At 42.6% G+C, this 15,329-nt stretch overlaps 1 protein-coding gene across 2 annotated transcripts in view; it reads left to right on the top strand.

The window, feature by feature from the left end:
- flt1 (fms related receptor tyrosine kinase 1) overlaps positions 1–15,329 on the top strand; it is a 315,859-nt gene that overhangs the window by 84,220 nt on the left and 216,310 nt on the right. For both annotated transcript variants that reach the window (XM_072476946.1, XM_072476945.1), the window contains exons 9-10: positions 2,721–2,890; positions 8,249–8,405. In XM_072476946.1, the coding sequence (XP_072333047.1) occupies positions 2,721–2,890; positions 8,249–8,405 (327 nt within the window). The remainder of the gene's footprint in view (positions 1–2,720; positions 2,891–8,248; positions 8,406–15,329) is intronic.

Below are 15,329 nucleotides of genomic sequence, written 5' to 3'. Positions count from 1 at the left end.
GGGGGGGGGAAGTACCCCCCCCCCGATACTTGTGGGGTAATGGTGGAGGGGGTGCAGTGAGGGGGGGGAAGAGTGCCCCCCAATACTTCCGTGGTTGGGGTTGTTGCCCCGGTGCTTATGGGAGTCCTGGAGGATTTGGGGGAACTTAATTTAAACGCAGTTCGGGGCACCCTTTAAAGATGGCACCCCGATCTGTGTGGAGCCGGACTTGCTGGCTCTATCAGGCCCCATACCACCAGAGTAAAGACATAAACCACCCCCCCAGATTTTCTGCGCGCTAAGTACCAGGAAATCTGGTATGAAAACTCGGCTGTGTTTCACGCCGGTTTTCTGTCAGAGCCTGACATTCCGACATATTTTGGGAAAACTCCACCCATGGGGCGGGATTCTCAACTCCCATGCCGAAGTGGCCGCGCCGTCGTGAACGCCGTCGAGGTTCACGACGGCGCGGAACGGCCAGGAAGGGGGCCAGGATCGGGGCCGCGGCATCTACACGCGTCAGGCCTTGTCACCCGTGTAAAAGCGGCGCCGCATAGATGACGCGGCCGGCGCCGCATAACGGCGTCATCCGCGCATGTGTGGTTGCCGTCCTCTCTAAGTCCGCCCCGCAAGAAGATGGGGGACGGATCTTGCGGGGCCGCGGAAGGAAGGAGGTCCTCCTTCAGAGAGGACCGCCCGACGATCAGTGGGCACCGAACCCGGGCCACCCCACATTCCGGGTAAAGCCCGGTGCAGGATCCCCCCTCGCCCCCCCACAGGCCGCCCCCCCCCCAGCGTTCACGCACCGCCCACGACTGCAGCGACCAGGTGTGGACGGTGCCGGGGGGAACCCGCCGTTTTGGCCTGGCCGCTCGGCCCATCCGGGCCTGAGAATAGCGGGGGTGCCGGAGAATCGCCATTTTCGGTGTCTCTGGCGATTCTCCGGCCTGAGAAACCCGACCGGGCTGTTCCCGCCGTTTGGGAGAATCGCGGGAGTGCGTCGGACCGGCGTCCCCGGAAATCTTGGTGGCCCAGGCGATTCTCCCAACCGGCATGGGAGTGGAGAATCGCGCCCATGATCTTTGACCAGCTAAATGTAGACAAAGTAATTAATTTTGTTGTTGAAATCTGCATGATATCTATTATTTTGCTGATGAAGATTCCAGAATACAGTGCTGTATTCCCATTGGAGCTGTAAGAAGTATGTTGTAAGGCCCTTGGAATTTTCTGTAATGAAAAGACACTTGGCAGCAAGTTCTGGGAAAAAAAATCATTCTTTAGCCCAGACCCGAGCACCCATTCGTAATATTTAAATGAGGTGACCTCACCCTGACTCCATGTGGTCAAGAGTAGGAGTGCGCCACTGGGCCTAACCGGGAAACTTTCTACTCCCCAGCCCTGGATTCCCACTCTTGCAACCACGGCAGTGTCTCTTGCCACCTGGAAACCAGTTCCTGGCCATGCTGATTAGACCGGTTAATTAAAATCCTTTTTCATGCTGTAGGGCGTAGAGCGTTTGTCTGCTGATTCCACCCAGACTGAAAATTCCTGTCCCAAATTAAAATTGGCCCTAGTGACTCATCTCAGAGAATGAATTAAAAAGGATTTGTATTTTAGCACATTTGTGGTGGTTCAGAAGCTCCTAGTGCTACCTCTGTCATCTATAATGGCTATAGAATTAAAGAGGAAAGAAGCATGCAGACAATGAGAGCAGCATTCCATCTCCATGATAGAAGATGTAGGCTATGAGGAGGCTTTTGAAAATAGGGAGCGATATTGTAAGGTGGCGTGCAAAATTATGCTGAAGAAATAACAGCCCAAATGAGCTGCCTATGAAAAGGTTTACCTATAAGATAATAAGGACAGAAGAAATAGGAGCGGAAATAGGGGCCAGGATTCTCCGAAAATGGGGCTATGTCCCCACGCCTGCCGGAAAACGGGCGCGAATCACTCCAGACTTTTTTCAAAAAGTCCGAAGTGATTCTCCGACTTCAAGAGGGATAGCAGGCGCCCCGCAGCTCCTGCTGGTGATACGGGGCCCTGGTAGAGTGGGCGTTAAAGTCTCGGATGGATTTTAACACAGAAGTATGAGGTCATGCATTTAGGGAGGTCAAAACATTATAGGGAGTACACAATAAATGGGATATACTAAAAGGGGTAGATGAAGTGAGAGATTTTGGCGTGCAAGTACACAGGTCCCTAATGGCAGTAGTTCAAGTAGAAGAGGTTATAAAGAAGGCAAATGGAATACTCTCCTTAATTGACAGAGGCATAGAATATAAAAGTAAGGATATAATGTTGGAATTGTGTAAAACACTATTGAGGCCAATACTAGAGTATTGTGTGTAGTCCTGGCCTATCCCTAATTGTCCTTGAGAAGAGGGTGGTGAGCCAAACTTTACTTTGCTGTCTGTATAATGATATCTACAGATGAAAGATAATCAGTGTGTTTTATTTATTGGTTTGTCTTCTGTGAGAATTCTTCAATGTGATTGGTTCCTTACCCTGTTTGAATACATCACTGTTCCTGGAGGCCTGGAAGTCCCCATGGCTTAACACCAGATTCAAATTAATGTCAGGGAGAGGGGAATCAATGCCACAGCCATTGCTAGATCTTTGTGGGTAGCTTCCTTCAAGAACAGCAGTCAGTGTGTTTGCTTCACAACGGATCATAAAATCCAGGCCTCTAGTTACCTAGATGTTACACACTGTATTGTAAAAAAAATGATTTTTCTCAACAGGTTAAAGAATGGGCAGCCTCTTCCTGAAAGGTCTACTCGTTATAAGATCACTGGCTATGCACTAACAATAAGAGACATTTCAGAAGAGGATGTTGGTAGTTATAGTATTATACTGGGGCTCAAACAATGGAACTTTTACAAGAACCTCACATTCTCTCTCAACGTAAATGGTGAGTAAATATAGACTACATATTTCTAAGTGCCCATTATGAACAAGGAGTTCCAGAATTCCTTTATTTGAAAATTCTTAATTTTTAAGTACAATTATACAGTCCGATTGTTGTTGAATTGGCATCAGAAATGTAATGTGACATTATAAATTGGATCAAACAATTAAAGCATCAGTTTAGACCACACAATGTGATTTAGCTTCATGACAATCACAAAGTAGATTCAGCTGATGCAAAGCCCTCTTTCAGTTTTAAGTGGCCTCCTGACCATTACATTAATTGAAAAAACCTGCCCATTACTTTACTTTGATCAGTTGGAAATTCACTTGCAATACTGGAGGTTGGTACATTGTACTGTACAACTTTATCGAACTCTGCCACCCTCTTGCTCACTTAGTCTCTTAAGATAGCAGAACAGTATGCTTACTGCCAATTATAGTGGACGGTGCTACTAATGCACTAGGAATTTCAGTGTAACATTAATAAACAGTAATCGACACATATTCAAAGCTCCGTTAACTAGACAATTGTGAAGAGGTTTGCTCTCCTGCCCACTCAATTCTCCATCTGAAAATATAAACAGACAGAAAATTGATGAGCTCCTTTTGAAAACAGCCATTGTCCCAAGCACCGTGCCGAGATCAAATGTGCCAAGGTGCAAGAGACCATCGTCAATTTACAGGGAAGTATAATTCACAGAAATCCAAACTCTGAGATTGGATGACATAATTTGTAATATGAAGATGGAGCAGGTTTATGAAACAAGGTGGAGGAAACATGTAAAAAGGGCAAACATTGTAAATTCGACAAGTGGAGCCAGGGCAGATTAGGGAACTTAATTAGGGTGGGCTGGGCATACACAGGAAATGAAGTGGGAGGTGGAATTGGTGTTTGTGTCAGGTGAAGTCTGGCAGGTGATAAGAATCCTGCAATGCAAAGAAGCCTTTTAGTGTTCTTAATAAATAGACATTTTTAGAGACACTTTTTAATATAAAGTTAAATTAAGCTGTGTATTTGATTATTTAATTATTCTTTCTTGGGATGTAAAGAATGCCATTCCCCATCCTTAATTTCTCTTGAGAGGGTGATGGTTAGTCCCACTTGAACAAGCAAAACATTCAAAGTATAATCCAAATTCCTGTCCCAGCTCCACAGCATAAATGTAGCTGTTAATATTTAATTATCAAGGTACAATCCAAGTAAAATATTCTTTTTACAGAATTCATTGCAAATGAAATTGAGCAGATGAGGGATTATTGCTGAAGTATAACTCTGAGGTGAATTAGAATGAGTAGTTTCCTGGTTGCCTCTTAGTATTACTGGATATGAGTGGCTAAATAATGCACAGAGTATCGGGCACATGTTTATAGCAAAGGATTGGAAAAGATTAGGTGAATGGAATATCTCTATACTTATATTTACAGTTATATTACAACTCTTGATCTGATCTTCATTATTTGCTCCCTTTCCCTATTTTCTTTTTTTGGCCAACTGGCTGTCTGATACATGCAGATCCCACCATCATAATTAGAGTCTCAAAACCAAGAATTATACAGGTAGTTTCTCTTTTCCTGACATGCAGCAGTAGTTGTGTAGTAAGGATAATGAGACTAATGATTAGCGGCACGGTGGCATAGTGGTTAGCACTGCTGCCTCACAGCTCCAGGAACCCGGGTTCAATTCCAAGCTCGGGCAACTGTCTGTGTAGAGTTTGTATTTTCTCTCCGTGACTGTGTGGGTTTCCTCTGAGTGCTCCGGTTTCCTCCCATAATCCAAAGATGTGCAGGTTAAATTTCCCCTTGGTGTCCAAAAGGTTAGATGTGGTTACGAGGATAGGGTGGAGGCGTGGGTTTAAGTAGGTTACACTTTCTAAGAGCTGGTGTAGACACGATGGGCCGAATGGCCTTCTTCTGCACTGTAGTGATTCTATGAATTAATATTCAAATAGTCAAAGGTGTGAAGGTTCATTTCTTGGCAACCCAAGTGTGATAGCCACTGAGTCCTAGATGCGTAAGCACATATTCTTGTACCTAGATGCCAGTACTGCTTTCCTGCAGCTGTCTTACCCAAGTGGCAATTTTTCTAGCTGTACAATGGACATTTTTCTTTAGCATCCTGGAAGAACCTATAAAAGAAACATACAATGTGCCAGCCATTATAACCATTAACATGTCCAACTCCTGTTCTGTTACATCAGCACCCAGTCAATCAAAGTGCTTTTGTGAATGGCTTTGGAAAGGGCTCCATTTCCAGGGGCCTACTTAAGGGGGCAGTGATTTTCGGAGTATGATTCCATGGTGTCATGTCTCTTCTAATAGTCGTTGTTTTTCTTGCCGCTGAGGTGGGCCCATTGAAATCTTTACCTAATTCCCATTTGCGCACAATTTCCAGAGGGAATATTCCTCAGCATGTTTTTAAATTCCAAATGTATAAATTGTGAAGATGCTCCTTTTGTTTCCATTGTTAGTTAGTATGTGAATTAATTATATTTATTTTATTTTAGTTTATTCGAATACATTTTGTAAGGATCCACTCCTGTCACAATGTCTCATTAAATGAGGCAACACATCAGAGGAATAGTTGTGCTGGCCTCCTCACTCGATTTGTAGTGCTCCTAATTTTCTGGTCACTAAGATCAACCACTCTTAAAATCAGGGATCTACTGAACAGGAGGCATGATTCTCCAATCTGTACTTGCATCAGATGTGGTTCTGTGTGGGGAGTGGAGTCTCACAAAACTTACCATATCATCAATAATCAACAGATGGAAAGTATAAAGAGTTTAAGAATGAAAAAGTTAAAGTTAAAAATTATATTTTGTAAAAATTGACAGGACAGGACATAATGTGGCTAGTTGCTTGAGATAATATGCAACCCAAACTTATCAATTAAAAAAAAAAATGTAGGTTTAGGAAGTCGATACTCACATCTTTGAAACTGATAACTGTGCTTCATACAGTGAAACCAATGACAGCAACCATCTGTGAGCAACAAATGCCTACCAATAAAATGACCACAAAATCAACAAAATGCCCAGTTACTTTTATTTTTGAAAAACCTCTTTGTAGTGCCCCGTGACATGTAATTGTCACTGATTTTAAAATTATCCATGGTGAACATTATGGCAATCCAGATCAGCACAAAGCAGGGGCTACATATCCTTTCAAAAATGGCTGCCATAAAGTGCAATAGTTCCCAATGATACAAGAACCTTTCTGATGCTGGAAGATAGAGTAAGAGTAATAAAAGAGCAAAGAGAAAGAAGGAGTGGTGAAGAAGTGTTACCATTCTTGCCATAATGTCCTTTGGTGATAAACGCAAAAGTAATACTGTGTGGAGTAATGTTGTATGAGAGGTGCAGTTACTTACAACTGTACAAGAGGACATTTTTAAAAATTTGTTCATGGGAAGTGGGCACCGTTGGCTGGGCCAGCATCTATTGTCTGTCCCTGAGGGTATTTTAAGAATCAACACCATTGTTGTGGGACTGGAGTCACATATAGGTCAGACCCTAAAGGACATTAGTGAACCATATGGGTTTTTGCAACAATTGACAATGGTTTCATAGTCATCATTAGACTTTTAATTCCAGATTTTTCATTGAATTAAATTTCACCATCTGCCATGGTGGGACTCGAACCTAGGTTCCAAGAGCATTACGCTGGGTCTCCAGATTACTAGTCCAGTGACAATACCACAATACTGCCGTCACATGCTGGGAATAAAGAGTTGCTTGTGAGAACCACGGATGGTTGCTGTTGACGGGTTTCATGGTATAATGTAAAATATGTAGCCAGGTAAAATCCAATATACCAACAGAAACCTAGGCTGGAATTCTCCGGCTGTTGGGATTCTTTTTTCCCGATGGCAGCGCACCCCCTCCCGTGGGTTTCCTGGTGGAGTGGGGTGGCTTCAATGGGAAATCCCATTGACAAGCGGCAGGAAGAGAGAATCCCGACGCCAAGGAATGGTGTGCCACCGAGAAACAGGTGGCTGTGGTACTGGAGGATCCTGCTCATAATATAAACCAAGTTCTTAGAGAGATCAGGGCAATGAAAAATTCCTAATTTTTTCTATATAATTAGCAAATCTTTTAGTGAATTCCACCTCTGACCAGTTTCCCACAATCGTATATTAAGAGCAATATTTTTTCACTTTTAAAATCTTAGTATAATGTTGCATGTTTTAATTGTAATACTATATACTGCCCTACAAAATGTATTTGGACAATCCCTGTGTAGTTATCACCCAGTGACATTAAGCCATGTTAGGGAATGTTCTCGAGCAACTGTGGACACTATAAAAAAACACATTCTTGCTATCCTAGGTGCCTCAGCTTTACTCAGAATGGAAAAACTGAAGCAACTCTCAGAGTTTCAAAAAGCTATCATTATTGACTATCACTTGTGTAAAAAGTCTGCCCATGAAATATCCAGGAGGACTGGAATACCAAAGTCGTCTGTGAACTTCATTATCAACAAGTACAGGAAGAGAAGCAATGTAGACAATAAATCCTGCCCAGAAAGAGCAAAGAAGGTCCAAGGCGAAGCCCATCATTCCTTGAGGAAGAAGGTCAAACAAAATCGAAAAGTCAATCATCAAAGTATATTGAGATTCAGCAGAGACATGTGAATGCAGCCTGCTATACAGGCACCTGCAACATAGCAGCAGGACCTTGCTATCTGTGATACTGCTAAAGCTGTGAGATTCTGCTTTGAAACACAAAAAAAAGTGTTCAGCTGCTGGAGTGGATACCAAAGGAGAGCAGAACTGAATCCAATAAACACTATATGGCAGGAGCCTGAACACATCCTAAAAGTATGAATCCATACTTTTGCTTCCTTATCCAGCAACTTAACGATGTTAAGGAACTTGAGACATTGCTAAAATCAGAAATGCAGAAGATAAACATGTTTATTACATGCAGAGAACTTGTAAAATCGTTAGCAGAAGACTTCCGGCCTTTATTAAGAGCAGAAGATTTGCAACTCAATGCTGAAATAATTGGGACATAGAACACTTTCTTGTTATTCATTCAGCCATTTGTTTGCTTTAGTATTGTAACATATCTCCTGAGGATTGTTCAAACACTTTTTGTAGGGCAGCATTCTTTTCGTGAAATTGCAGTATGTATCTTCACAGATGACTGTGTAAAGTTCGATTTTTCTCACATACAAAAAAAAAGAATTTTGATGAGACAAACAGGACAGAGCATGAATACATTCCACTGCAAAGATGGTACTCTCTTCACTTAGGGTCTGTGAATAAGGGCCTTAGTGTGTAATTTAGCGAATTGTCATTTTGATTTCATATCTTTTCTATTTAGCTTTTGGTTTTCTAATTAATTTGTTTTTGCAGTCAAACCACATATATGTGAAAAGCCAGTGTCCTCTCAGAACTTTGAGCTCTACCCTTTGGGCAGCAAACAGATTCTGTCATGCATTGCCTATGGCATCCCTATTCCTAGAATTCAATGGGCATGGCAACCTTGTGCCCAAAATAGTTCAAAAGCACAGTAAGTAGATTTGTTTGTTTGACTTTTCATTTATTTACACTGTAAAGTACTATTAACAATATGGGTTAAGTGCAGGTTGTGGGTTTACTTACATTTATTTAATAAAAAAAGTCAATGTGTTTAATATATATTTCATTATAGTAATTTCTCATGCCCGATGATTGTGGCTAGCTACAAATTGTGCCAAATGAATATTTTTTATAAGTGCATATATGCCAAACACAAAAATAGAAATGAAACATTGTTAACTATAAATAAAATCCTCAGGGCAGTCAGTGTTTAAAAACTTAGATATTTTTGTTTACCTAAACAGGCTTTTTCATTATTTTTAAATTATCAGAAATGGAATTCACATATTATCTCCTCTATCAAATATCATTTTATTCAGAAACTTCCAATGAGCCTCCTTTAAACATTCTCTCAATCCAAGTGTATTTAAACCTATTTAAAGGCTGGTTCTTTTCCCCCTCAAAGCCCCTCCCCTTTACCATTGTACTATTTTGCCTGTTGGCTGGTAAAGTTTATACAAAAGAATTGCACACCACTGTGTTTGACTGGGATTTCACACATAGAAGCTGTTGGCAAACTGCCTGTGGTAAGCACTTTCTGTTTGCACTTATTTTCAGGGGGCATGTATTTAAATGGTCAAAGATTAATGTGAATCTCTTTTTTGTAGAGTTAATCATGGTTAAACATGTGTGAGATTTTGTTTTCTTGTCTATTTTTTGCTTTCTTTGACACTGATTTATGATTGATGCAACAAACATAGTTTAGAAGTTTGTTACTGTGGCCTGGGCTTTCGCAGAGTCAGAGCGACTCTGGCGGCATGTAAAAATGGTGGGTGGGATCTGATCCCAGGATTCCCACTCCCATTCCTGGTGCCCTCATTTTTCGCTGATGCATAATAAGGGTGCCAGTTGTGCACTCCTGACATGACCGGCTGCATTGCATCTCCTAGCCCTCTGTAATTTACGTGGAGTTTGGCCAGCTTCTCCATGACTCATGGCTCACGACCTCTCAGGAGTAGTGAACCATAGTCTAGATTCAGGAACCTTTTGAAAGGTAAGTTCAAAAGGACTTACACATGGCCCTTTCATGCCCCACTGATGCCTCTACCCCAACACAGTGCCAACTCATGCCCCTCACCCACCCCTGTGGCCCTTCATACTTTCCATACCAACTCAGGAGCCATGTAATAACAATAATAATCACTGAAAAAACAACCTAGTATATCCACTTAAAGATGTCAATCAAGCAAAGCCAAAAATTCACTTGCCAAACAAGAATCCTCTGTAGAGGTAAAGCTTTTATTAGTCTGGATTCACAGTCAAGTATGCATAATAATGCTTGATTGTGATCCCAGATGGATAAAAACATTAGCTCAGCAAAGGGTTCTATTTTGACAGCTGAAGTGAATTGTTAACTTTGCTTGATTGAAAACTTTAAGTGGTTATATAATTTGTTCTTTCTGTAATCTCTTTAGTCAAAGTCTGAATGTTTATTTATATGTGTTTGAAGCCTCTGTTATTGATAATTTAATTGTCTGTCTGACTGACTCTTCCATCGGGTTGTAGGACCAGCATTTAGTTTCTTTTACTGGAGTTCCACACTTACCATTGTTACGATATGGCTCATTAGTTATATACATCGTACACTGTGGGTGATTGGACATTGAAGAGGCCTGAGTTGGTATTGAGTTGGCTTGGACCATGGGGTGTGGTTGGAGGTGCATGACATGGCACTGAGAACATAAGGGCCATTGGTGGTAGTTGGGTGGGGGATGAGGGGGTGTGAGAGATGAGGACTAGAGAGCCCAAAGTCATCTAACACAACTGGTGCAATGTCCCAAAGGACAAAAGCGAGCCTTCAAACCAGCCCATCTCAGCACTCACCGACTCCCCCGTGTACACTGATGTTCTGCTCCTGGGGTCGGCAGGTCCGACTCCATCTCAACCCCGGTCCCCAGAGCAAATATTGTGAGTATCAGGGCACATTTTACCGAGGCAGGCGCAGCAAGTCAGGACATTTCTCAACTTTAACTGCCTCCTTGATGGCCGAAATCCAGCCAATGTATTTAACCTGTTTGATTACAGACTATATACACTCATTTATAAATGCAGAAATTTAATGTGCATTATTTCTGCAGATGTTTAGAAATGCGAGTATACTTAGAATAGAAGGATGCAACATACAAAAGTAGTGAAGCATCTGTACCAAGTAATTTTAATAATACTCCCTGAACAGACAACAGGAAAAGGAGAAAGTAACACTTTGCGGATTGTGATAGAATAATCTTGACTGAATTATAGAGACAATTGTTCTTTGGAAAAGCTGGTTTATTCAAGAATCATTGCGAGAAAAGGCATGTCCTGTGATTCCTGCTTCTGTTGCATAATATTATTGGAAACCCGCAGAAATATTTTTCATATGTAGTATGTCTATTTTCAAAGCTACAAAGGAATTCAGTCCACCAGTTAATGTGAACATTTGTGGGAAGGTTTAAGGCATATATTTCTTGTAATGTCAAAAATAGGTTCTGCTGGCTTTCCCCATTTTAATGTATTTTAATCTCTCCTTGGTGTTTAAAGATTTACAGAATTATTGTCCAATGATCAAGAGAGCTTTGATGTATTTCTGCTGCTCTTGCCACTTTATTAAGCTGTTTATTACTTAATTTAAATAAAGAGTCTTGTAATCCATTTGAATCAAATGTGTCATGCTAATTTTAGTGTTGATGTTTCTAACAAATTGACATGCAGGCTCAGTGTATATCTAATAGCGAACAATGCACCTTCAAACAGCATTTATGTTGAGCAAGACTTCTGTTTTCTATCTGACTTTGTGTAAACTGAATTTTACCAGTTCATATGGGGTGGGGTTGGGAGGAGGTGAATGGCAAAATGAATTAGATTTTCACCTCTGTGATCTGAAATTGAATCAATTGGTCTTTTCACCTGACTATGAAGCAATTAGAGTTTTTTTGTAGTGTCAACCACCATTGGTGGTGTTTGGGGGGCATGAATTGGCATGGGAGATATAAGGAGCCATGGGTCAGGGGGTGTAAGGGGATGCGGTCTCACAGCAATTGATTGTTCGCAGATCATTATTTAATGGCCTCATGTAGGGAAGGAATATGTTAAAAGATTTTGAGTGCCTGCATCAATTGCAGCGCCTTGTATTCCACCAATCACTTCTCAGAAGACCATGCATGACACATCAAAGATTTTCTGAAAATTCACTCATTATGTGTGACGGCCTACTTGGAATGAGGTTTCTCAGAAAATTGAAGATTATTTAGAGGCAGCTTGGCGCAGTGGTTAGCACTGTTGCCTCATGGCGCCGAGGACCCAGGTTCGATCCCGGTCCCAGGTCACTGTCTGTGTGGAGTTTGCACATTCTCCCTGTGCCTGCGTGGGTCTCACCCACAAAATCCAAAGATGTGCAGGTTAGGTGGATTGACCATGCTAAATTGCCCCTTAGGCTGGCATTACAGGGAGGGGCATTGGGCCTTGGAAAGGTGGTCTTTCAAATGGTCGATGCAATGCTCAATGGCCTCTTTCTGCACTGTAGGGATTCTATGATTATCTTAACAGAAATTTCAGCCCGGATTCTTCATTCTCCACTGCTGCGATCGGGAATCCGTGGGTGTGGGGAGAGGGGGAGATGCAATATCGGGATGCGCACCAGGCAGCAAATCGGTCACAAGTTTCAGTGTCTGCCCGGTGGCCATAACACGTTTCCTGACGACCCACTCGGGCTTCCCATCCCGACCCGGTGACACCATTAGGGCTATTTTGCATGTCATTGGCGGGCAGCATGCACCATTCGAGAAAAGAACAACTGTGTGGGCTGCCACTTAACTTTCTATGAAGCACTGGAAAACAAATAGGCAGACATTTAAAAAAAAATACAGTTAGAGAAACAACTACTACCCTGACTTAATAGATCCCTGCAGGGCTATAAAAATAAACAATCTGATTTATTGCTTTGAAATTCCAGCTAGCTGTCAATCACAATGCTTTTAGCAGGCAATGGAGCATAAATTTCAATGTGAACAGTCCAGTTCAAAGCATTTAACCTCCTCGCCATATACACTACCTTCAATAATTCAAAAGGCAATAAAATTGACTGTGTGTAATCCACTTCAAAGTTTTCCACCACTTTAAAGGCACAACTTTCACCTTCATTTCACAGAAGTTTAAACTTGGCATTATAGAACATAGAACATAGAACAATACAGCGCAGTACAGGCCCTTCGGCCCACGATGTTGCACCGAAACAAAAGCCATCTAACCTACACTATGCCATTATCATCCATATGTTTATCCAATAAACTTTTAAATGCCCTCAATGTTGGCGAGTTCACTACTGTAGCAGGTAGGGCATTCCACGGCCTCACTACTCTTTGCGTGAAGAACCTACCTCTGACCTCTGTCCTATATCTATTACCCCTCAGTTTAAAGTTATGTCCCCTCGTGCCAGCCATATCCATCCGCGGGAGAAGGCTCTCACTGTCCACCCTATCCAACCCCCTGATCATTTTGTATGCCTCTATTAAGTCTCCTCTTAACCTTCTTCTCTCCAACGAAAACAACCTCAAGTCCATCAGCCTTTCCTCATAAGATTTTCCCTCCATACCAGGCAACATCCTGGTAAATCTCCTCTGCACCCACTCCAAAGCCTCCACGTCCTTCCTATAATGCGGTGACCAGAACTGTACGCAATACTCCAAATGCGGCCGTACCAGAGTTCTGTACAGCTGCAACATGACCTCCCGACTCCGGAACTCAATCCCTCTACCAATAAAGACCAACACTCCATAGGCCTTCTTCACAACCCTATCAACCTGGGTGGCAACTTTCAGGGATCTATGTACACACTATGTATTATGACAGGCTTTTTAAAGGGTTTAGGGGTGCAAAGAACATTTTCAATGTATTATTATGGATGTGTATTTATGAGATAACAAGTGACTTCTGACCCATGACTTGAGCCCCTCTAGCCCAGTACAAGCCCCCACAGACCCTTAGCTCCCATGAAGGCCCCACTTGGCACCCTGGCGGGAATTTCTGGGAGGCTACTTACCAATTTGCAAACTCTAGGACTGCAAGGTGCAAGGTTGGCACAGCCAAGGGGTAGATCCTGAAGGGCAGCAATGATGTGAGGGGCTGAATAGTGGGCCAGGTGAAGTTGAAGGGAAGTTCTGGGACAAGGTAAGGAGGGATAGAATAGAGGGGTCTGCCCACGATTCTAAGTTGGGGTGGTGCCCTTCCTGCGATCCGATCTCAGAGGTGCGTAACCTGCCTGAGAGATTAGGTCCTGCCCCTCTCTGTGGCATCGCGGATTCTGGTGTGCCATAGAATGGCAATGAAAACCTGATTTCCAGTAAAACAAATTCCGGTTTCCAATTAGTTCTTTTCCAAGTGCCATGGAATGACATGTCGGGGGGTGGGGGGGGGGGGGGGGGGGGGGGGGGGACGACTTCTCGCGCCAGCGGAGACCAGTCCCAATTCTCTGCTGGTGGGAGCACTTTGACTCCCGAGCGGAGAATCCCGGCCTTCATTTAAAGGCATTGTACTTCTCTACATTTTTAATTAACCGAAAAAGTTGCACATAGGAGCAACTACATTCAATGATGTGGCTTCACTAAAGAGGCAGCATTATTGCCCTAATTGTTCTTCAGATGGTTCTGGTGAGCTACAGTCTGTGTGGTAAAGATTCACTCAGACTGCTGTTAGGAAAGGAGTTCCAGGGTTTTGACACCTTGACAATGAAAGAATGACAAAATATTTCCAAGTCCAGAGGTGCGTTACGTGGAGGGAATCTTGCAGGTGCTGGTGTTCCCATGCATATATTAGACCCTCGAGCCTGTTCCGCCATTCAGTCAGATAATGAATGATCACTAATGGTTTTGCTCCATATCACTTTATATCTTTAGCTAACAAAATGGATCAATACAAAGCAAAACGCTGCAGATGCTGGAAATCTGAAATAAATACCAAATGCTGGAAATACTAATACTCAGCAAGTCAGGAAGCTTCTGTGGAGGAAACAGAGTTAAGAGGATCCTTCATCAGAACTGAGAAAGGCTAGAAATTGGTTTTGAGCAAGTGAAGGGGTGGAGGGAGGAGGAAGAACAAAAGTTCAGGCCTATGACAGGGTAGGAGAGATTAAGCAGGAAACGGTTTTATGGTGTGCAAAAACCGAAGGGAGACTAACTAACTTAAGACCAAAACTAATAGGTAGGGTAAAAACAAAACAAAAGTTGTGTCCAGCTGAGGTGCAATGGCTGCAAGTCAGGTGTCTGAATGCAAAGTGAAGGCATAAAGAAATAAAAAATTAACGGCAAAAGAAAGGAATAAAATGGAAGCAGATGCTACCATCTAAAATTGTTGACGTCAATGTTAAAGCAAGAAAGCTTTCGAGTGCTGAGTTTAAAGATGAGGTGCTGTTGCTCGAACTTGCGTTGGGGTTCATTTGGAACAATGTGGTAGGCCAAGGAGAGAGAGGTCAGAGTGAGACAAGGTGGAGAATTGAAATGACAAGTGACAGGAAGCTCAGGCTATGTTTGAGGATTGAACAGAGAGGACGTCCTCTGGAAGTCCTGGACTTTACAGATGCCAATCTTCAGACAATTCGATTCACTCCACATTATACTAAAAAACGGCTGAAGGCGATGGATACTGCAAAGGCTCTAGGACCTGACAATATTCCAGCATTAATACTGAAGATTTGTGCACCTGAACATGCTGCATCCCTAGTAATGATGTTCCAGTACAGCTACAACATTGGCAATGTGGAAAATTGCCCCGACATTCCTTGTCCACAAAATGCTGGAGAAATCCAATCCAGCCAATTACCGTCCCATCAGTCCACTCTTGATCATCAGTAAAATGATGGAAAGAGTAATAAACAGTGCTTTCA

Source organism: Scyliorhinus torazame, chromosome 15, assembly GCF_047496885.1.
Source record: "Scyliorhinus torazame isolate Kashiwa2021f chromosome 15, sScyTor2.1, whole genome shotgun sequence".
Taxonomy (NCBI): domain Eukaryota; kingdom Metazoa; phylum Chordata; class Chondrichthyes; order Carcharhiniformes; family Scyliorhinidae; genus Scyliorhinus; species Scyliorhinus torazame.
The sequence above is the reverse complement of the archived record's forward strand: the minus strand, read 5'-3'. Positions and strand labels throughout refer to the sequence as shown.